This window comes from Zonotrichia albicollis, chromosome 6 (genome assembly GCF_047830755.1).
Source record: "Zonotrichia albicollis isolate bZonAlb1 chromosome 6, bZonAlb1.hap1, whole genome shotgun sequence".
Classification (NCBI taxonomy): domain Eukaryota; kingdom Metazoa; phylum Chordata; class Aves; order Passeriformes; family Passerellidae; genus Zonotrichia; species Zonotrichia albicollis.
In genome coordinates, this window is record NC_133824.1 from 41064421 (window position 1) to 41092354 (window position 27934).

At 39.8% G+C, this 27934-nt stretch overlaps 1 protein-coding gene and 2 non-coding genes across 6 annotated transcripts; all 3 read right to left on the reverse strand.

Moving 5' to 3' along the window:
• NAP1L4 (nucleosome assembly protein 1 like 4) lies at nucleotides 1–27934 on the reverse strand. 4 transcript variants are annotated; one of them, XR_003380267.2, is made up of 16 exons: nucleotides 27753–27933; nucleotides 24004–24035; nucleotides 22922–22983; nucleotides 21355–21454; nucleotides 20285–20426; nucleotides 20092–20178; nucleotides 18473–18592; nucleotides 17817–17888; nucleotides 13995–14134; nucleotides 11923–12068; nucleotides 10062–10084; nucleotides 9356–9475; nucleotides 9036–9065; nucleotides 7737–7814; nucleotides 6557–6594; nucleotides 1–1280 (listed from the first exon to the last, which is right to left on the reverse strand). XR_003380267.2 is itself a non-coding variant. In XM_005486579.4 (16 exons), exons 2-15 carry the CDS (start codon nucleotides 24015–24017, stop codon nucleotides 6589–6591), a joined length of 1119 nt encoding a protein of 372 aa, XP_005486636.1. In that variant the 5' UTR covers nucleotides 24018–24035; nucleotides 27753–27934; the 3' UTR covers nucleotides 1–1280; nucleotides 6557–6588. The 4 variants fall into 4 exon arrangements, 2 of the variants coding, with proteins under 2 accessions (XP_005486636.1, XP_005486635.1); XM_005486579.4 differs by having other exon boundaries at nucleotides 7737–7793; nucleotides 27753–27934; XR_003380268.2 differs by lacking the exon at nucleotides 6557–6594.
• Nucleotides 16498–16618, reverse strand: LOC113459232 (small nucleolar RNA SNORA54). Its single transcript, XR_003380282.1, has one exon. It is a non-coding gene; the product is annotated as a small nucleolar RNA SNORA54 (small nucleolar RNA).
• LOC113459233 (small nucleolar RNA SNORA54) lies at nucleotides 19781–19908 on the reverse strand. The gene has a single exon (XR_003380283.1). It is a non-coding gene; the product is annotated as a small nucleolar RNA SNORA54 (small nucleolar RNA).

Below are 27934 nucleotides of genomic sequence, written 5' to 3' on the forward strand. Positions count from 1 at the left end.
TCATGTTTCACAACTTTAATAGAATATTCTATCTATTCTGTACAAATTGAAAACACTGTATTAAGTTACAAATGTGTAAGGTAAGGCTGGAGCACTCTACATGCCTGGTCACAGTGTTGATACAGCTGCTATTCAACTGCTGCCAGAGGTTGGTAATGGATGCTGAAACTAGAAACGTGTACTTTAAGTGCCACACAACAACAAAACAGTTTTGCAGACTTCAGAACTTGAAATAAAAACAAATTGTGGAATGGAATAATTTCAGTGTTGCAAGTAAGACACCCAAACTTCAGATTTATTGAACTGACTCACTTTGATAGATTTCCGTGTTCATAGTGAAAGGTCCTTTCATGCTGGACACTAAGCAATAACACTACTGGAAATTGTCTGGTTCTTTGGCTGCAACCCACTTCCACCAACAGCAAGTTTGGCCTTTACATTTTGATCTTCATCCAGAAGAGTTGTCATTTTGATGCGAGTTTGTTTCTTCTGTCTAGACTACTACATTGAGACCACTTTGAATTACCTGTTTTACAAGTACCCATATTGTATGCAAAAGAGGAAGAAAATTTTTCAAGTATATTAAAAACTATTAAAAAGCACTAATTCTGTCAAAGTACTTACAAACATGAATAAATAAATAGTAAGATGAACAACTAAGTCTCAAATATGACACCCTCTTCAATGAAGTAAAATTACTTCAACTCAACTGGTTGTACTGAGATAATAAATATGACATTTAAAGCTGCTCAAGCACTAGTTCAATCTGTAGGTTGCAAGAAACATTAAAAAACAGGGGAGGGAACTAGCAAAAAAGTCATATTGCTCTATCTGTTTCAGCTACCATACATGTAATCCATTTACTTTAGCTTCTCAGCACATTGCTATTCCACGATTTTCAATGTTGAGCAAGAAAATGGATATTCCTCACATGGTAGTCTGGACTATTCCCCTATGCATAGGGCAAAAGGCTCTAAAGGCCTATTGACATACTTAGCTACAGTGTACCAACGGCTGTAGAGTGTGCTTTATTTAAACCTCATATTTCCCAAATGCATTGAAGTTGCCACTGTACATGTTAAGCAATAAAGTTAGTGAAAATCATGCATTTTAAAACAAATTAATTTTAAGCATTGTTAATAAGATTGTGCTGCAGCGATAGAATATCCTGAACTGCAGGCCAGGTATCCAACTATTTGTTACAAGTTGTTCAAATATCACTTCCAAGTGGTATTTCCTTATTACTGTTGTTTGCATTCAGCAGGTTGGCTGGACTCTTTCTGCATAAAGGGAAAAAGAGAAAATAAACAGTTAAAAACCAAATTGGCATGAAAGAAAACACTTCAACACATACAGAGAAACTTGCTATGCAGTTCTGAATTAACTAGGTAACACTAGCATGTTACATGAAAACTCAAGCTACATCATAAAGGTCCAACAGAGTCACCACATTTACTGGGTTTCCCCTTGCCCCCCACAGCTGCTTGGTGCCCCATAATTTTTTATCTATTTTTGTGCTGTTAACACTGCATCCTGTAGGCCAAGGTTCACACAAACAAGAAAGCAAACCACCACCTACTCCCCTCAACCACAGGCTCTATTTGACTTCCAGCCCTACTGAACAATTTTAACAATAAACTGCCACCTCCTCCAGCTCTGAGGAGGGAGGACGGCAGGCTGCTTATTCTGCAGCACGTCTGAGTTTTTCCTTAGGAGCCTTTCCCTTTCTGCTAAGGTGATAAAACTGTAATTAATGTGTTGATTTCTTCTAGGTTCTGCATCACCAGCAGGTAACTATTCAACAATTTAACACTGGGCAAGAAGTCCATATGTTAATCTGAATATGTAAAAGTAGAAACACCTTCATTAGGTAGTTAAACAACTTCCCCCTTAGCAAAAGGAAGTGTATTTGGGAATGAGAACAAGTACTCAAACAGCTAAGAACTTCAGGTTTACACTGCACTTCTTGTTTTTTTTTTCCATTGTAAAATAGCATTCTTAGAAAGCAGGAGAATTTACTCAGTGAATTTCCACTTTGCTTCTCCCCTTACTACTCTTAATATAGTTTATTATACGCAAACAGCAGTCACAGAAACCTGCTGCAGTCTAATAAAGAAAAATACAGGCATAAAATACAACACCCTGAACCTCACTGATGCAACAAAGTAAAATATTTCTTAGTTACTATCCTAAAGAAGAGGTTTATGTGTTATAAAATATGTACCCATGCCAAGCTCAGTATACATCAAGTAACCAAGAGCTAAGGCAACTAAAGCATTTTGCCTCTAGAAAGGAAGAACTGATGCAACTAATTTAAACTTCCTTATCATGAAGTTTTGCCCCAATAACCTGCATCAAATCCAGGCTGTTTCTTTGTTCCTCACCAAAACTGCTTTACAGTCACAGTGGTCACTATCACTCCCACTGCAATTCAGCATTAGAGCCAAAGGCACAGATGTGTCAGAAACCTTTCAGACTTCTTGTGGTATTCCTCACTCACCACATCTGGCTAACCTTAACTTTGTTCTCTCTCATCTGCCTGAAGTTCCAAGTAACACCAATGTGAATTACATTGCACTGACTGGGGACTAAATACAGGAAAAGGGGTATGTTTACACAAAACAAAATCAGCATTCTTACTCTTAAATGAAAATTTCACTGCCACTGGTAGTTCATTGCATGCCATTCCTTTTCATTGAGGGGCAAGCAAAACAGAGCAGCATTTTAATCTAAAGTTTTCTAAAGGTTTGTATTCTCCTTTAAACTGCTTGGTATTTGAACATGGCCGGAATAGTGTGCAGGCAAAATCACTTCCTTTCCTCTTTGCCTTCTGGCTAAAAGCCATGATAATACAAGAAATCTACTATTTAAAATGTACTTTAAAAAATCTTTCCATCTCCCTCCTTCCTTCCTAGTCACCTGCTATATTTAGATCAAGACACACCTAGGCTGACCACCGCAACCATTTCCGCCAAATTCGAATGATCAACCAAAACACTTGTATTTTCTAATAAACTCCATTATCCTTTCCTTATTTTTGTAAACACTTAAATCATATTTACTACATATAAGTGTTTATCCTGTAAAAACTGAGTCACAGAGATCACAAAGTTCTTTTTTAAGAACCTTTCAGTGTTGATTACTGCTCTCAGACAAAAACAAATAAATACAGTTTGAGGGGTTCCTGGATCTGAGTCAGTTGTTGGAGGATTTTGAGACAAATACTGCTATTTTTAGGTTACACTTGAGGATGTATCTCTGTTGGCCCTATACACGGAATGTTTAAGCAGGCCCTAAGTATGAAGGCAGTATTTCAGATCCAGACTCCAACATAATCCATGTTCTCCCACCACTTTAACACACAGCACTGCCTTTGCTGAGGAAGCCAGCATGTGAGCCCCACGCTGCCTTCAGCTGCCCTGAGCCTCATGCAGAGCATCTCCCAGCCTAATCCCAGAGCACACCAGCACAGAGAGACCACAATTCCCTTCCAGTTACAGCTGTTCCAGCAGGCACAGGCACACTGAAGCTCATCTCTGGCCTTTGCTGGCTCCTGTAAGATCAGGGCCCAGACCCCAAGCTGTGAGTGGGATGCAGAGCTGACACCCACACTCCCCTTTAAAGCCTGAGCCTGCTCCTCCTGCAGAGCCCTGACGTGGTGACACTGGGTCAGCCAACCACTACACTGATCTGCCTTAGCCCCTGTGCTGCTTATCACCCCATCCTGGCAAGCTTTCCATGCTCTATTTCCCTAAATTAACTTCCCATGATATCTCAGAAAGATAGTGAAGTGCATTGGCCAGACCAGAGAGACTTGAACTGGCAAAGATAAGGAGGAATTGCATCTTATTTAAAAATAAATTTAGCAGTGAACACACATATTGAAGATCACAACCAGGGCTACAGAGACAAGAATTCTTCTGGTTGTAAACAGATTCTTTACAGTAATCATAAGCAGACTTTAACTCATCTTAAAATCGGTAGGATTTAAAAATTTTTTGTATCATTAAAGTATTTCATTTCATATTCACTTATTCTGTGCAAGGAGTTTAAACTGCTCTGGGCCTTGAATTTCAGTCTGAGATACCATTACAATGGATATGAACACGCTGAGTGAGACTCCCACCTATTTTTCTTTTTTGCTAACAAAGATCAATATATAGCCTGTTGTTACTGCCACTCACTTACTGCATCACTTTCTCACAATTAAAAATTGCACCTAAAATTCACAAGAACATAGAGCTAACACACAAAAGAAAGCAGGTCTGAGTTAATACTGCTTTCTTTGCTACACAAACCCCACTGTGTCTGCCCATCCAGGTAAACTGGTGCCCTAGAGGCCCAAAATTTCCATGCCTTTTATTTTAGCAGTTTTGTTTTTTCAAAAGACATCCTAAAGGAAACACTGAATTTTTGTTAGTCTTCAGTGTTTAAACACACTAGGCAAGATACATTCCTAGGTGATTCAAAGAGCAATGAAGTCTCTATCTCCTTACTTTTCCAATTCACTTTTTGGAAAGCTTCCCATCTGCTAAGGTGGCCATGCAGGAACAGGCAGATCAACAGGATCTCATCTGACTCTCCCTGTGAACTCTGCTGCCAACAGCAGTATCAAGGCAGGCACCAGGCACTAAATCTGATGTCCTTTCCAGTGGAGAAGGTAGAAAGCCTTTCTGAAACATCTTCAATGGAAAAGTCCAATTATGGGACCTAAAACTGAATCTTATCTTTATTTCCTATTCTCTGTTACTCAAGGAGAAAAAGCAAGGATATCACAATGCAAACCCAGAGCTAGCTCCCAGAGCTAGCTGGAGTTAAGTGGGCAACCCTAACCCAAACTGCCTGCCTCCACATCAGGGCCTGCAAATGAATTTGCTGCTGCCAGGTCCTGCCACAGTAACCCAGAAGACAAAAGATCTTGAAGCCCAAGGAGTCTCTCACACACAGAGCAGCTCTTCTGCTCATGATTCAAACCAGCACTGTGCATTACCCTGCCAGCTACTCCTCAATTCAAGCACAGCCTCAGCAAGGTGAAATAAAGGCAGCTAAAGGAATGGGACATGCAAGCACATAGAAAATGCACTAGACAAAACCAGCTACATTATCCAGTTCTGTAGCACCTTCTGAAGCTATTTTCAATCATCTGACTGCTCAGTTTTCCAAAGCCACAACTTCTACATGGCACAAGTGCTTTGTGTAAGAGATGATAATGAACTGGTTGTATCTAAACAACTCCAATGTACTTTAAAAACTCACAGGAAGGAAGGAGGAAAAGTTAACAAAGCAGAAAGTGTTGACATGCAGCAAATGTACTACAACAATACAACAAATACACTACAACAATAAAGGAGGAGGTAATAGGGAAATGACTGAGAAGGAGAAACTGGATTTGAAAGGAAACCAGACCAATTATTTTTGTGTACATGGAAAAGAAAACTACTCTAGAAAAGAAAAGAAGGGAGTGGGAACTGGCAGGCAAAGAAAGGCAAGGAACAGAGAACAAAAGGATCAGAAAATGATACGAGCAGGAAAAAGAATGGAAAACAGGACAGAACTGGGGTATCAGTGTCAAAAAATGAAATAAAATAATTCCAGGTTGACTTGAAAACTTGGAGCCAGTGGCTAACAATTTTAACTGTAGGGAGGGAACAGAGCTGTGTAACAGACTGCAGCCACTGGGACAAACAGATGTTCTACTGCTGCAGGTGAACCACCAGTGCACTAAAAACCAATTCAGAAGCACAGCTCCATTCTGAGTTTAACAAAGGCAAGGAAGGGCATTATCTATGCAGAGGGAGTGAGCTGGAAGGATTATACCTTCTTCTAAATAATTCAAATAAAAAGACACAAGCCTAAAGTACAGGGGGGGAAGAAGTATGGAGGCTGTTGCAGGCATTGTTCTCTGTGAGGAATGGGATGAAAGGTGAAAGATGACAGTATACAACAGAAGGAAATTTTTCTTTCTTCTTTTAAATAAAGAGACAGATGAGCAGAAGAACAATACCTGTTCAGAATCATGAGAGATCAAGAAAAGGCTTCTAAGAGTGACAGCCTGCCTTTGTCAGGCAGCATAAATAAGATGCTAGAAAAGGCATACTAAGTAAGCTGACTTAGAAGAGTTTAGGAAGAGCAGAGAAGATATTTAAGAAATAATTTGCAAGTGCATTAGAAACAGTAAAGAGATGCAACATCAAACCAGAAACAAGGAAAAATAGTCTGACCAGTCTCAGTATCTTTTATCATGTGTATATGAAATACAGTTTGATTGCTACAAAGGCAGAGCAGGAAGTGTGCCAGGAAGGCAGAGTCATTCTGAAAAATCTACTTTAATTATATGATTTAAAGGCACTTATCCCTACCCATTTTCTTTGTATGTTTACTCATAAAACTTAAACTCTGAAGTCACCATTCCCCCAATTCTTTTCCCCATAAAAGGAAAAAAAAAAAAACCAAAAACAAAACCAAAAACAAAACAGAATACCCTAGAAAACAAACCACATTGCATGACTACAAATGGGACTCTTGGAAGTTAGGTATGAATGGAATTCCACCTTACCTAGAAATGTATGAATGAATAACAGACTTATATTACACCTAAATGGGAAAAAATTGAAAGGAACTGTCAGCATGGATGAAAAGTGAAATGTACAAAATAATACAGGAGGCAACAACCATAACCTTCCAAGATAACTTCAGATTTTTTCCCCTACAGAATAGCAAATCCTCTAGAAGGATACTTCACACAAACATATGTTGATGTAGAACTAACATTGTTTCTCAGCTGCCCAACTTTTACCCTTTACAGGTACACCACTGCATTTGAATCCTACAGAGCAGTCAGAATACTGATTTTTGCCAATCTAAACCTGATTCATTGATCTTTGTACAAGACAGACTTTCTTTAGTATCCAGAATTTCTCATTAAGAAAAACAAACTTGACTCTTGATAGTGACAAAAACCATTTACTAATGATAGGATGATGTATAAAACTGTACCAGAAGAGTGACATGTCAAGCTGCTGTTAAGACTTTTATCCAAAGATCGAGCAGTTTTGCATGCCTTTCACTTTTTCACCTGTCTTTATAAAAAATTGAAAGCTTTTATGATGCTTTAAGAACTACATGAACACAAGTCTGTCATCACTGTCCCAGCTTCACTAAATATAAGCATTTACCATGACTGAAGACCTGAAAAATACCTATCAGAAGGAACACCAACCCTCAAGGCTGAATTTTAAGCCAGGTATCATAAAGTTTAAAATTCAAAGTTGAAGACTGACTTTTTTTTGATTTCTAACCAAGTACAGACATGTAGAGTCTAACCTGCAGCCATCAGGACAACGATAAGGAACAATTCTAAAGAAAATAACATAAACAAACAAGCTAGTTGAGATTTGTCAGACTAATTCTAGCTTGAAGTCCAGCCAAAGAACATCTAAATATGACCTTTCTGAAGGAAAACTGTAACAGCATTACACAGAGATGCCTTTAAGAAGCAAAGGCACACAGATTGAAAATTATCTTGGTGCATGTTGGAAGCAAAAACTTGCATTTTCTCAACTGATGGAAACATTAACTTCTCTTTGAAGAGCAATTGGAGTGCTGCAGATAATAAAAACCTTGCAGTCAGAAGCTAGGGTGTTTTTTTGATTGATCTTTTCACAAACTATCATACCCTTAACTACACTGCTCATGATTATAGTCTGTGTTATGACTAAGCACACAGAAGTCCTTACCTTAGGATCAGTCTCTGCATCTTCCTCCTCTTCTCCCTCCTCTTCCCCCTCCAACTCCTATGACAAAATAGAGATAAACTAACAGAAATTAAAATAGGTTAAAAGTGCAACTTTTTGTAATGGATAAAAAGCAAACTAGCAAATTAAATTAACACTGTATTCCAGAATGTTTCAGATGTCAGCACTGGGCTGATTTAAAAGAATTCAGCATCTTACAAGTTTTAAATACAAAATCTTTAAAACATGATATAAAGGTCTCAGTATGGCTTAAGGCAACCTTCCTATGCACACTGCTAATGCAGTCCCACAGCAATTTTTAAACTTCTACCTAACAAATTATTTGGAATTTTAGTTCTGGTAATAGGTATACATGCCCGAATTCGTTCTTTAGTTCAGTCTCCCTCCAAAGAGCCACTTTATTTAGATTACTCTAGACAGGCTATGCACTTCCTGTGCAGGATTTTTGCACTCAGTTTTACACACAACTACATCCAAGTGATAACATCTGGCACTGAAAACCAATTAAAAATACATATACACACTTCTATCAATACCCAGCTTAAAAAAAAAATATGAAAATGTTTAGTCACTCAACAGCCTAAGCAGAGAGAAAAAAAGAGACTGCATGCTGAAGGCTGCCAGCTCACATCACATCATCTTGATAATCTCTGATGTACTCTGCTATGCTGAAGCTGACAACAATCAGGGATGTACCTTTGACAAATCAGCAAGACAGCACAGTAATAGCAGTAAAAGCAAAAAATTGTAAATGATGTTAGTTCATTTAAGTGTGGTAACATTTAGTGATTTTGTGCAAAGCCTTTCATAGTGTGTTTGTGTTCATACAACATTACTGCAAATAGACCAGAGCCAGCCTAAATTATTTATGCTGAGAAGTTGCACACTTCCCCTTTTTCACTTTGCATTTGGTAAGACCCAGTCTTCAAGCTTATGACAGCTAAAAGCTGACAGCTGAAATTCCACTACCACCTAAGGAACAAATATTTACCATGCAGCACCCTAGAAAAAAAAGCTTGTCTTTAATTTTTGACTCATGTCAGAAAACAGCTTTCAAAGTACTGGATAAAAAAAATGGATATATGCTCTTGCAGGAAGTACTTTTATGAAAAGGAAAAACCAGGCACGGCTTTTCAAGTCATGAATGCTGAACTCTTTTGGAAAGAAGTACCAGGAACAAGAGCATTTATGAACAACTGTTTTCTGCTCCATATAGAATTATTCCTGGCACTGGAATGGAAAGGGCAATCAGTAATCTACAAAAAATAGTGTGCATCTTACCTCCTCTTCACCTTCTTCATCTTCTTCAAACTGAAAAACAAACCCAAGGTTTAATTAGCTCTGCTAGTATTTGCATAAAAACTTCTGCAGCAATAGGTGCAACACATTCAAACACTGTAACTGAAACTAAGCTCCTTCCAGAAGCAGATTACCAACTTATAGCAAGCTGAATGACCCTTTCCTATCCCCAAGTAGCAGGATCTCTTCAGGGGTTTTTTTGTTATTCTCATGTAATTAATACTGCACCCTAGTCTAATCAGAAAAGGAGCAGTATGTTTCTATGTGCTGGCTAATAAACAAACTGCTAATTGCATACATACATTATCATCATCCTCTATAGCTTCCCCAGTGAAGTACAGCACAGCACGAGGGACTATCCTCTCACGGAAGAAATGTCCAATTTCAAAATCTGCTGCTAAAGTGAATTCTGAGTCTTCATCCTGTAATACAAATCAGTTTGAGTTTTCTACTGCAAATGTGATGTGACACACAGAAGCAGATGAAAATATTTCAAAGTACCATCTTTGGGAAAACACCACACTGTCATCACCAACCTTCACGTCATAGGTACTTTCAGTACATTTTGTAATGACAGCTACATCTAGATTTGCAGAATTGAGATTTTCTGTACAAGCTTCCTACTTTACACACACAGGTTAGTGTCCTGCCAAGACACCTTTTATTAAAAAGCTCAGACTTGGCTGGCTCTGGCATCTGATGCTGCAGAATGCTCCAGACTGATTTTTCAAGTCAGGTACCAGCCACACAGTACTGCTGAGTGGGCAGGGAAAATAATGACCTTCCCAACAGTGACACTGGAAAGGTCTTGGATCAGCAAATTGTGGAACAGTGAACTGTCAATGGATTACTTGGAGAAGTTGACAGTATCTTTCACTTTATCAAGGTGAAGCCCAGCTTTGTCAAAGGCAAAAATAACAATAAAAATACACAGTACTTAATAAAAGAACCCTGTAGTCACTATACAGTGACTTGGCAAAGAGCAATTGTGCTGTTTCAAAAACTTACCAGTGACTCTCCATCACCAGATACTGCAAAAAGAAAAGACAACAAATTTAAGAAATGCCTGTATACTCTCACCTACCTCAATGTTCAAGATGACAAAACACAGTATAAAGACCTTCTCATACCTGAAAACACTGAGGTTATAAAGGCTTCAGAAGGTAGCTATTAAAACTATGACAATTCAGATTAGTATTGAGTTAAACCTACAGAAATCGTAAGAATTTCACATGTTGTAGCTAAAGCAGCAGTGCTGACATTTGGATGTCAGAGATTTTTGCAAAGGAAATACTCTTTCTACAACGATGGGTTCAGAGGACATGCAGATCAACATACTTGGTTTCTCTATTAATGCTGTAATTACAGTAACTTCATTTGGTTAGAGCACTACAAATCACTTCCTCTTCCCCAAAACAACTGGAACTAAATAGGTGAACATTTCACAAGAATCTGTAAAGCACTGTTGAGAAGAGACCCAGTGCTGTAACCAGCATAGAGCAGGGTGGGTGTTTTGTTTGTTTAAAGAAAAAAAAAAAAAACAATTAACCAATGACCATAAAAAAAAAAAAACAAACCAAGCAAAAAACCCCAACACAAATCAAAATGTATTTCCCTTCCCTACACTACCATATGATCTACTGTGAAAGTGATAATTTGGCTCAGTTCTCAAGTTGAAAATGTAACTATCCACTGCCAGCAGATGTCAGTGTCTTGTCTTATACTGCTAATTCCAAAATGTATCCTCTGAGTATTTAAAAGAACAACATAACACCAACGGGAGACAAATCTCCATGCTTTCCTCAAAGCAGCAACAAACATTAAAGGACATTTGTGTGCCAAACCCAAATTTAGAAATACATATCCCATGTTTTTTAACCCACATACATGGACATTTGCAGTGGTAATTAGGAGGGACAGGTAGTTCATAATAGCCCACACCAGAATCAAGAACCATTCTGTTCAGTACACCTCTGGAATCACAGAACAGTTTGGGATGGAAGGGACCTTGAAGATCACTGAGTTTCAACCCCTCCACCCTGGGCAGAGACACCTTTCACAAGACCAGGTTGCTGAAAACCTCATCCAGTCTGGCTTTGAACATTTCCATGAATGCCCAGAGAAGTTATGGATGCTCCAAACTGTTCCAGTGTCTCACCACTTTCACAGTTAAGAATTTCTTCCTAATATCTAACCTAAACCTGCCCTCTTTTGGTCTAAAGCCATTCCATGTGTCCTGTCACTACATGCCCTTCCAAAAAGTCCCTCACCATCTTTCCTGTAGGACCCCTTTTGTTCACAAAATAAGCTACTTCCCTCATCTATGCTTGCAGAAGAGGACAATGAAAGATGGACCAAGAAAAAAAAATGGTGCTGGAATCCATCTGAATTGTCTAAAATGTGAGTACACATCTAACATTAATCTAGGAAAAAAGGAAAATTATGTATGGAGTATCAGGGATCACTAATTATTCCCAAAAGAAAGAACAGAAAGTTCTGTCTCTTGACACAGAGGATTCAATGAAACTGCTGTGCTGTAACTTGACCAACAATGGAACACAGCTCTTTTGCATGTTAGAAACAAATTGATGCATGGAGCCATCCTGTGGTAAAACATGTCAACTTCTTTAAGAGAGTCTAGGAGAGACTCTCCCTACTATGATTCCTGTTCACACTGCACACCTATTGGTCAAATTCTACAGCATAACAGAAAAAAAGCATCTGTTTGGATGGGCAAGTGTTTCCAATCTTCCTCTAGTAAGCACTTTACAATGCAGCAGCATAAACAGTTTGAATGTTTAAGTGACATAAATACAAATATATAACAACATATTTTAAGGATCCTAAATGCTTACATTTCCACACTTACCCTTTATTGGGCTGAAGAAGTTAAAAAATGAATCATTAGGTACTTGTTTAGTAATGGTCCGAACTGTGCCTCGGCCCTTGTGTTTCTGTTTCTTCTTGATTGTTTTAACTGTAACATTTTTGCCTTTCTTCCAGTCAATGGTACACCTAGAGACAGCAGGTGACAAACAGCATTTTAACACAAGGCACCAGGGAAAAGAAGGGACTGAGCAGCAGAGCAGCAACATCAAGGCCAAGATGGCTTATCACACTCTAGGTAAAGCTGCTTGACCAGTTATGAAGTGGATCATAGTTCTAGAGATTATGTGTATGTTGGACAGGTCAAATATTTTCCTAAATGAAAATGCTGTACAAGTTTGTCTTGGCAGAGTAATCACTGCCCTCACTCCACCTGTAATTCAATTCCTCTGGCCCAACAACTGGACTTCTGTAACCAAGGCCAGGATTAAAAGCTATTCCAGAGAAAATCTCACCAGTCAGACTGTTAGAAAACAATACACGATATCCTTTAACTACAGGTCAAGGCAGTGTCCATTTACCCAAAAATGCATGTCCAAAGAGTGGCCAGGGAGAGGGATGTTTGAGCTGTCTGAAGAGCAGTGTTCAGACTGACCTGGCAGCCAAGCTGAACAGAGGCTAATTTTCAGTTCCACTCTGCTGCTGAACAAACTGACACTCAATGAAAAGTCTCTTTCCATTCAAACAAGTTTTACCCAAAGCTGTACATGGCAAATAGTGAGGGGCAAACACAGCTAATACTCCTACAATGGAAATAATGGTGTCACAGTAACCCTGAAATGCCTCCAAAATACCCTGTCCTACAGACAGATGGCCAAAGTCACCAGTTTTATACTTAACCTGTATAACAAGGCACAGACATGTTTTCCTGCTCTACCTGTACCTTATTTAACACCTTCCTCAGGAAACATCAACTGAAATCAAAGTTCTGACAAATCAGCAATCCAGGAAGGCATTCCTTTATAATACTTAAACAGAAAATATTTTGCTGTAATGAACTAAAGTTTTCTTCAAAAAGGAGTGGTCTGTTACTTGGGCACAACTTTAACTAAACTCCAAGAAGAACTTTTGCCTCACTGCAGGTGAATGCTGGATTCAACAACATGTAGAACTAGAAGTGCAGAGTTTTTGAGGTTGTCAGCATGCATTCACAAAACCAAGTATTTGGCATACCTTAAATGTGAGTTAAAAAACCCCCAAAACCAAACCACCAAAACACATCCTTCAAAGGGTAGAAAAAACCTAAAAACCAAATAATTACCAACAGTAAGAATACTTAGATGCTAAGAACAACAGGGTGCAAAAGCCATTTTTCATTTGTGTCAGCTCTGCTCTGGCACTGGAATTTGGTTATAGAGCAGTAATCCTGGATAGAAATAGAAAGGATTTGCTTAGATGGAACAATTCTTTTACCCCCAAGAAACTATAATGTGGATGTGGTGTTCAACTCAATAGGCTTCCAGAACAGACATGAGAATTCACCATCCACAGCTGTTTTCTGAGAATGTGTTGCAGACACAATAAAAATAAACTTTAAAAAAATTGCTGCACTAGCCACAGCTGTCAGGATCAAACTGCATAACCTTTATGTTCCAGCCTCAAAGCAGGCTGAAAGAACACATGATAAATACAACCTATTCCTGCCTGATAATAATAAACCAATTACTGCTGGAATAAAAATTGCTGAGGATACGACAAGAATCCAAGAGAGTCCAAGGCTACTCATCAGACTGAGGATGGGGGTGGTCTGTGAGAGGTAAAAACTAAAAATAATTTACCCAGTTATCTGGAAATAAAAGGTTTGTTACCTTAACCAGAGAATTATTAAATTTGAATGGTGTCCAGTTTAAAATGTACACAATGTTAAAATATATCTCCATTTATGCATCTGTTACTTCTGCATGCTGAGACTAACATCATCATCATACCTACAAACGTACCCAGTTTTGAAGTCAGTAACAATTTTATCTTTACTAATCATTATCAAAATAAGCAAAAAAAAAAAAATTGTGCATTTGTACTTCAGAAGCTTTTTTGAATTTCAGTTTTCCTTACCCCTCACAATCAACTATTTCAGGTCCTTCAAATGAAAAGGGATCTGTCTTGTCTGGCTCCGACTTCATCTTGTATGTTTTTGTCAGGACTGAATTAGAAAAGTAGTCATTGGGCCCAAAGTGGAACTCTAATGAGAAAGACTGGAAGAAATTTTATGTCACTACTAACTTTCATCTATGAAATAGTTAATCAGCATAATTATCATTCATCAAACTCTGAAAGTAGGAAAAAAAAATTGATGTCAAACATATTTGAAACTACAGCAGAAGCAGGAAATTATGAATGTCAATGAATTTCAAATGTGCAAGAAGCTACAACAACCTTGGCTTAGATTCAAATTATAAACAGGTAATTAGTAGATTTCATTCACCTTCACATATAGAACTGCTGTCTTAAAAGCAAGCTTAGAGGTATTTTCAGAAAAGTCTTGATTTCATTTCCTATGGAAACCTCTCATCATCCTTGCACTCAGGATGAAGTTGTTATTATGAAGTAATTTCAGCATTGTAACAACACCATGCAGTTCTATTGCTCCCCCAAGTCTGATCAATATCATGATCTTAAGAGAGTGAATCAGACTTTATTTCCAGTTAAAGCACAATTTAGATTGCAACAGTCTATTTAAATAGCACAGTCCCCCTGGAACCAGAGGGTTCTTTTCCATTTGATAATTGAAAATCCTGCAAAGCAACACTGATTTCATAAACTGAGTCCTACAACCAACATCTTACAGCCTGAAGCAGATATTTCTGGCTATGTTTGAACCCCCTCTGGTACTCAGAAATTATTTGCAAGGATTCAGTTTCTTACATGGAGAACAAAAAGCTCCAGTTACAGAAAACCACAGCAACCATGATGCATCTGCTTTCAGTAAAGGTTTCTAAACTCCCTGCACAATGCTCACTTTATACTCAGGATCAACTATGAACATTTTAAAGTCCACTAAAAGCTGTCTTGGAAAGGGGAGGCACTAAAGAATAAAGTTTTTTGGCAGTATTGATTTAGTGACTTGAAGGGGGTAAAAGTCTGCAGGTCAGTTCAGCACAACAGGAGGACTGAAAGCCAAAGCTTCCAACACCACTGCCCAGCCACAGCATGTGTAACAGTTACTTTAAATATCTGATTTACTCTCCCAGTAATATGCATCACAAATTAGCCCTAATCAGCACACAAAACACATTACATAACTGCCAGAAGACTGGCCCTGAGTATACTTCCCCAGGCATTCTTCAGACTCAGGCCAGAAAACTGCCTGTTAGCAGCAAGCCTGCCTTGCCATCCTTTTTCTCAAGGCCATTCATGCGTGGACAAGATAAATAACTCAGGACAGTTATTTAATAACAGCCTGCTCATCACAGATATTTATCCCTCACTCATCTCCCAAAGGCCCCTAATCTTTCTAAGACCCCATCAATCTCCTCACATGACTCATGCCTGCTAAGAGAGTGGTCCAGGAGTGATGGGGACCAATGGCAGCAGCAGCCTCCCCAAGCCCGTGCTCCCTGATTAAGGACAGGAAGCCACAGGGACCCAGCAGTACCCTGGAATATCTGTGCTGATTTCAGGGGCTATTTCAGCTTCCCTTCCCTTTAAAGCAATTCGAGACAGCTGCATGGTTTGGAGGCTGCCTTCAGCTAAGGCTAATCTCTCTCTGGCAAACATGCTCAGGGGAAGAGCTACAAACTTAGCTGATCCACTACCAGTGACGAACACTCATACCCAAATAATCCCATAAACCATCACTGGGCTATAAATAACCAACCAGTGACACTGTTTAGCATGCAGGATCCCAAGGGCCAGCAAGACAAAAATATCTGCACACACTGCAGTTCAGCATCTCACTGTATACCTGCTAATTAGGAGAAAAGAAGCTCCAAGCTCCACATAATATTTGAAGTGTTGTAATAACCTTTCCAATACTCTTTATGTGGACATCCCTGGGGTTTTTTTAAATCAAATATATGCTCATGAAGTTCAAAGAAAAAAAATGCCTTTTTTTAAGCTACTTTAAAGTTATACCTAGATACATCATCCAGGTCTCAATATGCTAGCTAAGGATCCTGATGTCCTAATAAATATGTAAATAGAAATCATAATTATAAAATACATATGAGTTTACCCATGTGGTTATAAATAAGTAAATAGTAATGGAGTCACTTATGCTTCATGCAGGTAAAAGTTTCTATGTGCTGGCCATAACAAACAGGACTTTGAAGCACTTTAATTGCAGTAGAGTAAATCCACTTTTGGAGTGCCATAACTACAATTAATTGTTTTGGGTCAACAGTAAATCAGAAAATTCCTAATTATCATGTATTTCTTCAGCAGTAAAACCTAATCCCCAGCAGAATTAGTGTATCTATGACACACTGGTTATGTGAAGCTCATACACCACAAAGCTACCACTGCTGCACCAATTTTCAACAAAGAATTGCAGATTCTGTTGAAAGGCAGTCACACACAGCTGCAGAACAGGTTTCACTCAAGCAGTTAGGAACACATCCTTTGTTTCCAAATACAGAAGGGACATGGAGTTTGTCAGCCTTCCATTACTGGATTTCATGTAGCACTGGAATGGAACCTATTTGCAGAAAAATGCTGCCAAAAGGTTACGAACAGTGCAAGACCAGATAAATTCAGTGTGTAAAGAGCTCTCCAGCTTAAGGTACTATAAAACAAAGCTGAATGAGAACACAAAAATCATGTAGGCAAAAAAAACCTCTATTCCCATGTCATCCCAATGCCACTGAATACATATGCTTCAAGACACAACAGGCAATTTCTTAGAATACTTTATTTTGTGCTTAGACAACTCATTTTCTTCCTAAAACTCATATTCTCTCCCTAAGCCCTGCAATCTTTAGAAACTTAATTCTCAGTTTTTCTCTGCCATTCTAATTTCTTGCCAATTATCTGCCTGAGTGTTTCAGTACTGGCAGAGTCAAGACAATAAGGAAAAAAACCAGAACCCAAAGGAGCCCTGAAACAACTTGCTGTTAACCATTAAAAGCTATTCTGAGAAAGTCCTCCCATCTTTCTTATGTGAATCTTCAATGATGGCATTTATTTCAGACATTATCAGAAGGTCATTGCTCCATAAAGCAAAACAAAAAATACCAAATATAAGAAAAAAGCCAGAATGACAAAATTTAAAGAAAGTATGTGTAGGCTCAAATTCCATCCTTCTCCCTGCCTCCCCCTCAAAGGGAGTTCAAGGAATAAGTATAGTCTGCATAAACTGAATAAGCAGCAGAGCAACTTCAAGAAATACAGTATCTGTTTCTGTACATCAAACTTAAACAGAACAAATTTCCAAAATTAAAAAAGCATGAAGTACTACTTTAAAGAATACTCATGAGGAACACTTTTAAAATACTAATACATTTTCTATTCTTTTCAACAGGCATATTATCTATAATCATTGTCTTTGATTAGTATTACCAAGTCATATTGCTTTTGAAATAATATTTGATACACAGAATCTTTCCCACAATTCATTTTCAAATCAAAAGCAGCCATGTAATTCTATTACTAAGAGCAGCTACACTTGAATTTGAGAGGAAAGAAAGCAAAAACTAGATAGATCTCAGCCAGAATTTTAATCTAGAAACTACAGTAATGTCACAGCTGTCCAGGCTAAGAATGAAAGAGCAAAAAGTATGGAAAGCTGGAGATAAATCTTTCAAAGGCAATGCATGAAAATAATACCTTAGAAAGAAACCTCCCCCACACACAACAGCCAAAGAGAGCTGAATGAATATGTTGGAATGCTGCTCACTTCATTACTACAATCTTCATGAGAAACAAGCAGAGAAAACTCACCATAGGCTGTCCTGGTTCAGAAAACTTAACTTTAATATCCTGCAGATGTTTCAAGATAGGTTCATCATATTCCTAAGCAGAAAAAAGTAAAATTCATTTCGGCAGGCAATACTTAGAAAAACAGTCACTCCTTAATTAAGAAGCACACCTTATAACTAATTCAACAATTTGAGCTAAAGTAAAGGTCTAGATCTAAATTTCTTAATCATAGTTGCAAATTCTATGTGCTAAATTCTCAATCATTTTAGGGCTGATCTTCAGTAAACAAAACTGCTGGGATGTATTACTGAAGATACAGTAACTTCACTCAAGGGATTTATTACCAGTGAGATTCAGAGGCAGACACACTCCAGGGAACTCTTCTGTAACATTATTAAAGGCCACTAATACAAGTGCAGCCATAACTACCTAAGCTATTTAACACAAATTCAACCAATCCAAGGTATTCTTACAACCTTGCAACAATAATCCTTTATGGATTAAACTAAAAATGCTTGTCCATCATTTCAAGCATCTTCAGGGATTCCAAAGACTCAAAAGATTTGGTGTCTTACACCAAAGGATTGACTCACACTCCACAAGGACTGACTATTAACAGGAAAAGCAGCAATTCATTTGACACAGCAGAAGTTGTTCATTTCAGAGTAAAAACGTACTTGTACTAATTCACTTAGCATATCTACATTCCTAAAGATAGTAAACCAGAAGTCTGGAATTCCTTTGACATTTGTCTCTTCCGCTTTTTCATCTATTACCACTGCATTTTTCAGTTCTCCCTGGGAAAGAAATACAGAAACAGCTGAGAAATTATTAAATACACTAAGAAGTCACAATTTAAACAGAGACAGAAGTACAAAACAATTGCCATCTCTGAAGCTGTGTTTAAGGAACATTTAAAATTTACTTTTTTATTCCTCTGCAAATGAAGTTAACAGATACAAGGTTTATTTACACAACTGAACATATACACAATTCAGACTTACTTTTAACTATTTTGAAATTCTTCTATATGAACACTAAATAGACCAAGTGTCTGCTTCACTGATTTGACACAACAGAAATAATTAAAACACTTTATCTTTCTAGAAAGAGAAAAAATACATATCTATTTTTCTATTAATCTAATTTCTGTAGCTCCATAAGCCACCTTTACAGCATTCCATCTAAAAATTTAAAATCTAACTTTGTTCTCTGAAATGCTTTTTTAGCTTGCCCATTTTGCAGAATACTTGTAAAGTTGTTTTTTACAGGTATCTTTCATTGTTATGCTGTGTCTAAATATTACTATTTTGGGAAACAGGATGTCCTTCCACATAACTGATGTCAAATGTTATAAAAAAGAAGAATGAGGAAGTAATTTCTCAATCCTAAATAACCCTGGGAATTCAGTCTGGAAGCTGCACCTTTTCTTTTACACCACTAGATAGCAGCAGATATTTAAGATGTTTCTGGCAGTTGCTTGGGTTATGATGTGCCAAGAACACCAAGCTGCAATTTATTTCCCATCTAGACACGTTTCTGATTTTATTGTGTGGAATATGGCCTGTCAAAGCTGTATTTACACAGAGCCTAAGGAATGTTTTTTGCTCATGCACATGGAGCACTGTGTCATGCTCAACATCAGGAGATCAGTAAAAACAAAGAACAATTCACTTTGAACAGAGGAAAAAAAACCAAGAAGGAATTAGGCTACGCAAAAAATGCAAAGATAACCTGACAGAATGGCAAACAGAGTTTTCTAAGTAGGTCGCTTTTCTGAGACAAAGCCTGAGCACACGTCTCTAGAAATGATGCTGGGAAAGTAACAGGCAGCCCACAGACTCTAAAATGCCTCCTAAATCTAGACAGCTCCTACTCAATGGACAAGTGGGAATCCACCAGCCAAGCAGACACTCTATTAGCTTGATTCTGTTTTATGGCTGTGTGACAAGTGTCCCACCTGTATTTAAGAAAATGAAAGCTAATGATGTCCCCCAAAATAATGGAGACAGGTGGAGAGCCAACCAGTCCTGTATTATCTCAGGGTTTCATGTAGCACTGGAATGGAACCCATTAGCAGGAAGCTGCTGTTAACAGGTTACGAACAGTGCCAACAAAGGCAAGTCCTCAAATTTGAACAAAGGCTAAACTGATGGTGTAGAAGCTTTCACTGGCCAGAACAGTGTATTCATCACAAGAACACAGCACTGACACTAAACTCCTTTCAATGGCAACAACAAGAATTTAACTCTGACAAGCTGATATATCCACAGTAGATGACCCAGCTTATACTCACAGCCAGTTTTTCTTCATCCTCATTTTCACTGTGCCATTCTGCCTCCGCATCTGTGGGTTCAGCTTCCCCATTAATAAACTCTCTTCTCTGTGATAAAAAAACCCAAAAATGTAATTGAAGATGTAAAATTATATATACATAACCAGAACTGACAGGAACAAACAAGTAAGAATTATATACATAATTTTCCTACCTTATCAAAAAGAGGTTGATAGAGTGCTGCATATTTTCTCTCTAAGTCATGTACTTCTTCATAGAATTTAGCTTCTATATGGGCACATTTCACCTGGAGCTTTTTCAAGGCATCAATTCTTCTTATCACTGCTTTTGGAAAGCTAAAAATCAAAATTATTTAAGGTTAAAAGTTAGTTGCCTCAGCATTATTTCATGTATTACCGAGAATTAGGTTGCTTATAACTACATGCAATTTTTAAATAAAAGGCTTATGTCAAACATACATGTTTCTCCAAAACCTATTTCAAAAAGTTGAAAGAATCCTCTCCTACCCAAGTTGTTCTCAAAGGTGTTATCTTCTGTTCCATTCCCTGGGGCCACTACCCTCCCCGTGTAGTTCAGAGATCTGAAATTAATACCTTTGTTTACACCTAAACTTTGAGACTAGATTTGTGTTGATCCATCTATGAAAAATAAGAACTGTGCACTCTACAGGAGAAAGCTTCATTTCACAGGTCATACTCATAAAGCACACACTGCCCATCTGCACTTCCCACTATTAAACATTTAGACACAGTCATGCAAAAAGATCTCGTTATAGAACTTAGGTTTTTTCTGAAAAGAGTCTAAACCAGCGATTCTCAGTCAAGAAATAAAAGTGTAAGTATTTACTAAAGGCAGCATTTAAATCTGCTTTGCAGTCAATATAAAACTAAGTTTCAAACTAGGGATATACAGGTACTGAACTTTGCATTACATCCAGAAGAGCAATGTTATAGAAATCATCAGTCACTGTAGCACATACCCTGTCAGAATATGGGGCACAGAAGGAAACAAACGAGGGAAGGGAGTTATCTCTATCCAAAACAAGAAACAGCCATGGTAAATATTGAACGGGACAAAATTTTGTTTGCAAGTTTGCATAAGGTAAAACTTCACTCTTCTTCCAGAAGTAAGACACTATGAATCACAGGTTAAGTAAACCATTTTTCTTAGTGAATAATTTATTCTGATTTTCTAGCCTAATTACAGTAACAATATTCCATTATGCCTTCAGTCTTTTAGTATTTTATCATGCCCACTACTTACGTTTCAATGTAACTGGAAGGAGTAACTGGTGTGTTGTCAAGACGTTCCTGAAGAGCTGCCAGGACCTGTGGATTTTGCATCACTTGGTCTGCCAGCTTTTCTATGAAGACAGAAAATCCCTTTTAAACAAATTTGCATAGATTCATAATGCTTTTGTCATACTGAGTCTTACAGCAGTCACAGTAAAAATACTATTTTCACACCTCAAATAACATCACTGTTATTTAAGGTGTGAAAACAGTGAGTATTTTCTACTAACACAAACAATTACTTCAGCACCAGCTTTCAGGAATATAAAGTTGGATAATGATAGAAAAAGCACTTTTCTCTTTGCAAATCTATCAGTTGCTTTTACAAGCAAGTACTATATTGACAACATAGGCAAATTTCCTGTTTTCCCCTTATGTAACAAAGTACAAAGCAGAAGTTTCTCTATCCTTCAGTATTAGCTCTACCTTTAAAGCCACATGGAAATTTTCAGGAGGAGAACCACTGAATTACACTTCCAAGAGATCTGTTTTCCAGTTAGTGTGACTCCTGAAAAGCCCTTCCAACTCTGTGTACAGTACAATAAGCAGCACAGCACTGTGACCTTGACAACCACTTGTATTTACCTCCAGAAGATTTTATGATCTGTAAGACTCCTCAACCATCACAACACTTCCCAGAAGACAACTTTTACAGGAGTTCAGATCTAAAATGCTTCTGGTTAGGTGTTAAAAACCCTTATTAATAACCATGCACTGTGTAATGGTGTGAGGACTTTTGCTTTTCACATCTTTCCACTCTCTCAGTGCTCTTTTCCCCAGACATTAAAAACCCAATAATTTGCACAGCATACACTAACATGGTGAAGCTTTTGTATGCTTGCATTTGTTCTTACTTATTTGGAATTTTGTTGTTGTTTTTTCTCAAGCAACTTGACTTTAAAAATTATTCAATGGTGTCTGCCAGTTCTCATGCAATTTTCAATTGCCAGTCACAAAGGATTTATTGGAAAAAAAAAAAAGTAATGAGGGAGACCTAAAGAACATTCAGTGACCACATATATGGAACATATTTCACTATAACTTACAAATTTGAATATCTGGCAAAATAATGGAACTGCAGCTTTTCTGCACTCAGAAACATTAATTTGAAAAACACTACTCAGCAGTTATCTGTAGACCTTGCTAATGGAGAGTAAAAACTTCCAGGACACATTCTGAAGATGCACTTTCTGAGAAACACAAGAGTAAAGAACTAGCATACAAGGAGAACTGCCCATTTTGGTAATTATGCTGACAAAGAATACATGTTGTTACAAGCCAGCCTTTGCAGGCCTTGTTGCAAGGGTCTAGAGGGTCATTTCAGGCAATGGAAAAGCACCACAGTCACAACACACACAAAAATACAGCCTTCACTCTGGTTTTGGCTGCAATAAACATGGCAAACATCAGAAAGTGAACAGTTAGCCTAAAAACCGTTGTTTTCATAGTTTTGCTTTCAGCTGTGAACACATCTTCAGTTTTGACTGTAAAGGCTTGCTACCCTTCTGTAATGTCACCTACTGCTATGTATTTCATACCTTTCTTGTTGCTTGCATTTTTAGCAGCCTCCAGAGACTCTGAAGCAGTATCTTCTGTTTTACTAAAAGAATTCAAAGGGTAACATATTAAAATAGCATCACATTACACAAATGTCAGCACTGAAGTACTTTGGTTTACTACAGACATGTTTTACAGACAATTATCCCAATAAAAGGTGTACTTATGTCTTCAAGCTTGTAAAAACTAAAAAGTAACAAACCAACCTCCAAACAAAACATAATAAGCCCAAAACAAAAACCTCTGACAGATAAATTCATCTCATTAAGTGAATGGCTGGCCAATCATGTGTATGATTCAGTCTGTGAATCATGTGGCCATTCACTCTGCACAGCAAAGTGTTTTTACTCACAGATGAAAATATGAGACACTTTTAGTGTAAGTGATGGAGAAAAACATGAGAAAGGATGCAGCTATGAAAGGAGGATGAACAAGAGATAAAAGCTCTGTTTCCAACTTCTCAGTTTTGATAGAAACACTCACTCCTATTCTAAAAGCCACGTCCCTGGCCTCCCCAGCTCCCTGCTGCAAGGTGTCCCATCTCACTTGCCAGGCTGGAGAAGGAGAGGGCCCAGCATGAGTCAAGAGCCAGCCAGTATTCCCTGTGCTCCTGCCACCTTAGAGGTCACAAAATGCACACTGGATAGGGCTGAAATTAACCCTAACACACAAAACCAGAAGAGATAGCACAAATGCAAATGGGTATTATCAGGTACAGGACAGACCAGCTTATCCAGCACTGCAAGCCTCAGAAGAGCAGCAGCACATATAGATTTGCACCAGTTCCATAAAAATAATGTATGGTCCAAAAATACTACATAAACTAAAAAAAAAAAGTGCCTTTTTGCATGCTTAAATTACACAGATTAGAGAAACACTAAGGCTCTTCAGTTCTTTAGAGCATTTAGAAAAACACTGCCATTTTATTCTTATCCAAGTCTGGTAACCACTCTTCACAGGTTAAAAAAAAAAACAAAAACAACAAAACTTCTCCAGCAGAACACCAGATATACACCTGGCTCTAACTACCTTGATTTAATTTCAGGAAAACAGCCCAACATACCTGTTATCTGCCATCTGTGTGCCTGTATCCACCTGCAAATTGAAAAGCAGTGTTTAAAACTACTTGAACAGTAATTTGTTTACCTCAACAGAAGATGAAAATAGAACAGGTCACTGTTTAAAACCTCAATGCAAATTAACAGCTACTGGTTTTTTGCTATAAAATTCATCAAAATCCCTCCCAGGAAACTGAATAGCTACCGCAGTATCCAACTCAAAATGAAACTTGCTCAGTTTTTGAAGTCTGTCAGGTGGTTTTACCCTCCTAGAACTTATTTTTTCTGTTAAATACTCCAGATACTAATGAATTTCTATCCAATCATGGGTTTTTAGTCTGAAGGTAAGTGCCACAGTTTCCTAGATTGGCTCAGCATTCTATCAAAAAGAAGCCAAAGAGGAAGACATAAATGTATTATTTTCTAATTCCTTGACAGCATCATAGTAAATAATGAATTTTTAATCTCTGCCTATGTAGCACACTTGAACAAAGTTCAAATGAATTAATTACAATAACTTCCAAATGACTTTTTTCTTTTACCACCCAGGCAGAAAAACACGTTTCACATGTCTGTCTAATCAGGGTTATTTTTGTGAGTAGCTGCTTCTGCTGCTGTACTGCCAAAACCTCTTCTCTTGCTAAATAATTGTCTTCTATTTGGTGTTTTTTTTAATCTAGCAACAGGGAAGAGAGAATCCCCTGTATTAAGATTTGCTCCTTATTTATCAGGAGTCAGAAAATGAAGAGGCAAGAGAGAAGTTAAAATCTCATTATTAACAATGACTGGAACCAAGTTTAGCACAGCTACCCCAGCCCCCAATATCTAAATTAGTTCTCCTGAGAAACCAGAGGGAGCCAGATAGAACAGCAGAATAAGTTGGACATTCTTTTCTGGGGTGAAATAGTCCAGCCTGCACACATATTTCAGGAACAGAGATTGGGGTTTTCACCCCCACAAATCACAGTAATCACTACCTGCCATAGAAGCACAGGTGGTGTTTTGCACCACCAGACTTTCACGAAAGCAGGCCTTGGTCTGTGAGTCAAACTGAGAACAAGAAGCAGCTTCAATCATTGAGGGCACAGCTCTGATTCCTGCAGCTCTCTGAAGGCCACAGGGGCTGATCCCAGGCCCAGCTTCCAGCAGAGGGCTACCAAAGGAGACCCTGAGTGCTGATGCCAACGGGAGCAGCCCAGGGAGGGCACGCACCCTTCCGTGTGGGAAACGCTGAGCGCTGCTCGCAGCTGCAAAGGCAGCCCTGGCACAGGCACTGCAGCTGGGCTGAAAGCTCTGCTGGTTTGCAGCAGCACCAACACTGCACTCAGATGATTGCACAGGAGGTGTTCCCATCTCCCGTGTGAGCCTGGAACCCACCCTGCAGGCTCAGGCCAGAACAAAACAAAGGGGATTCTGGCAGAGGAGGTGTTCCACCAGCTCAGGCTGATTCACCTCCAAACACTTCCTCCTGCCTTAAACACAACAGGGGAAAGGGGCGAAGGCAGCAACCACCTGCTAGAGCAAAGCAGATCTTCACATGAGCATTTCCTTCCACAGCACCAGAAGGCAGGGATAAAAAGATACAATAAAAGAGGAAAAACAGAGCAAACTGACCTAATAGCAGAGTTCAGCCAACAAGTTATATGATGCCAGTCTCTATTAGAGGAGGCAACAGCAGGCAACTAAAAATGCAGACTGGCAGTACTCAAGGGTTACCCTCCAAGGCTTGTGACTGCCAGCCTTGGCCCAGGAACCCAGCTAAGGGAACAGACTCTGCTCCACATGAAAATCCTTCTGCTCAGCTGTTTGTGCTCTATTTCCTGCAGGGAAGTACTCCTCAAGATCCTCATGTGTGTTTGGAAAACATGGAACAATGTTTGAACAGCAGCTGAACTCATCTCCAGTGCAACAGGCATGAACTGGGCATGTTCTGACAAAAGCCACTCACCAGGAACACGCAAGAACAAAAAAAAAGAAAAAAGGAAAAAGACACCATTCCCTAGTGCAAACACATACTTCAAGTCTTGTATCACCCCTAGACTTGTGCCTTTGGCAACTGGAAAGCAAAAAGAAGTATATAAATAAATAATCAGAGGCAACTTTCTTAGGAGACAGCTTGTGATTGCCAGTTTCATTCCAGCTGCCTTGCACTGACTCCACTGCCACAGAGGCACCAACAAAACTGTTTGGGGCAAACTGCTGAGGGCCACTGCCGGGGGGAAAGGTAAGTTTAGAGCTAGAGCTCAGCACACACCACTTGAAAAAAGCCAGTACCAAAGCCCTCATGACCATTGTCTCCATTGCTTTCCAAGCAACTTTACAGGCAATGAAGACAGGAAAAAGCAACCAGAACCCAAGGAAGTAACAACGATTATTATTGCTGCCACCACCATTAAAAGGCCAAATCAGTGCCTCATTTCTCCTGGGCAGATCCCTGATCCCAGTGACTCACGAAGATGAAGCTTTGGGGATGGAGGAGATCAGATCAAGCCCCTGTCCTACAAGGCAGTTACTGCTGCACCTTGTCTGGCACAAATGTCACACCCCACCAATCCCTTAAAGCTGCAGGAAACTGCAAACTGGATGCACACCAGGACAGGAAGAGTTCATTACAAGGACAATATCCTGAAGGACACAAACTCAAGGAAAAGAATCAACACACTGGCAAGATGTACTCATGAACAGAAGTGTACACGGAATAAATCTTCCCTGCCTTGCACAAACCTCCTAAACATAACAGAAGGACAAAACAGGAAACTGAAGGGCTCCTGAACTCACAGGAAGGCTCCTGCCCACAGCTGTTAAGTGTTTTCCGTAACTACAACAGATCAGAAGAGAAAGTTACAGCTTCCGTTTCACAGGCACTGAGCTGTAACCCCGCGGGAAGCCACAAACAAACAGTCGGATACTTTCTGTAAGGATAATAAGAAGGAATCATGAAAAATTATTTGAGGAATAAACTCATTCACCTGTTCCACAACCCCGGAGATGAGGAACACTCAGCTCGCCTCCGAAGTTTTGTAAAAGGAACACTATGATCTCATAAAAATGTTCCTACTAATTCCGGCTTCATCCGTAATTCCCACACTCGCGCTACCTTTCTATTTGAAAGCCTCGTGAGCAAATGCTACAGGAAGGGAATCTGACAAATCCCACGGGCACCGGTATTGTGTGCAGTAAACAATCGCAGCACCAAAGAAAATCTCAAACAGGCCCTCACATGGGAGACAAGGAGCAAATGCAAAACCGAGCCCCCGAACCGCCGGCCGCGCTGCGGGAACACAGCACCGTGCCCGAGATCAGGCGAAAGCTTCGCACCGCAGCCAGGCAGCGCAGGCCTCGCCTCAACCCTTGCAGGGCGGCGGGGGCAGCGCTCAGCCCGGCAACCCTCGCTCCCTCCCTGCCGCCCTCCTCCTCCCCCGCTCCCCCGGGAGGGCGGGGACAGGGCCGGCGCGCTGCCAGCCAGCGCGGCCATACATGCGGCCGGAACCCCCGCGTTCCCCGGCCCAGGCACGGAGCAACGCGGGACCCGTTCCCTGGGCCCCAACTTCTGGAACCGCCCTTAAAATGGAACCGCGGCAGGCCGGGCGCGATCCCCTCCGCGCCGCGCGGCTGCGGTGGCCGCCGTGCTCCGCCCCTGAGCGGGCCCTGAGCGAACCCCCAGTGCCGCGCCGCGGTGGCGGCGCCTGGCTCGGCCCGTCCGCTGTGCCCGCCGGGTGCCCGGGGCGCGGGGCCCGGGGCCGCCCGCCCTCACCTGCCCGCGCCCCTCACGCCGCAGAGGCCGCAGCGCCGCCGGGCTCCTCGCAGCCTCCTCGCTCGGGCAGCGCCGCCGCTAACAAACACGCGTCGCATTGGCCGCGGCTCGGGCCCCTCCCTCAGCAAGGACGCCGCCGATTGGTCCCGGCAGCGCCGCGGCCGCCACGCCGCACGCGGGCC

Coding starts and splice junctions, on each gene's coding strand:
- NAP1L4 (XM_005486578.4), bottom strand. Junction 20,427..21,354: donor CCTTCCAGTTACATTGAAAC/GTAAGTAGTGGG, acceptor TTTGATTTTTAG/CTTTCCAAAAGCAGTGATAA. Junction 9,066..9,355: donor CTATAGAGGATGATGATAAT/GTATGTATGCAA, acceptor TTTGTTTTTCAG/TTTGAAGAAGATGAAGAAGG.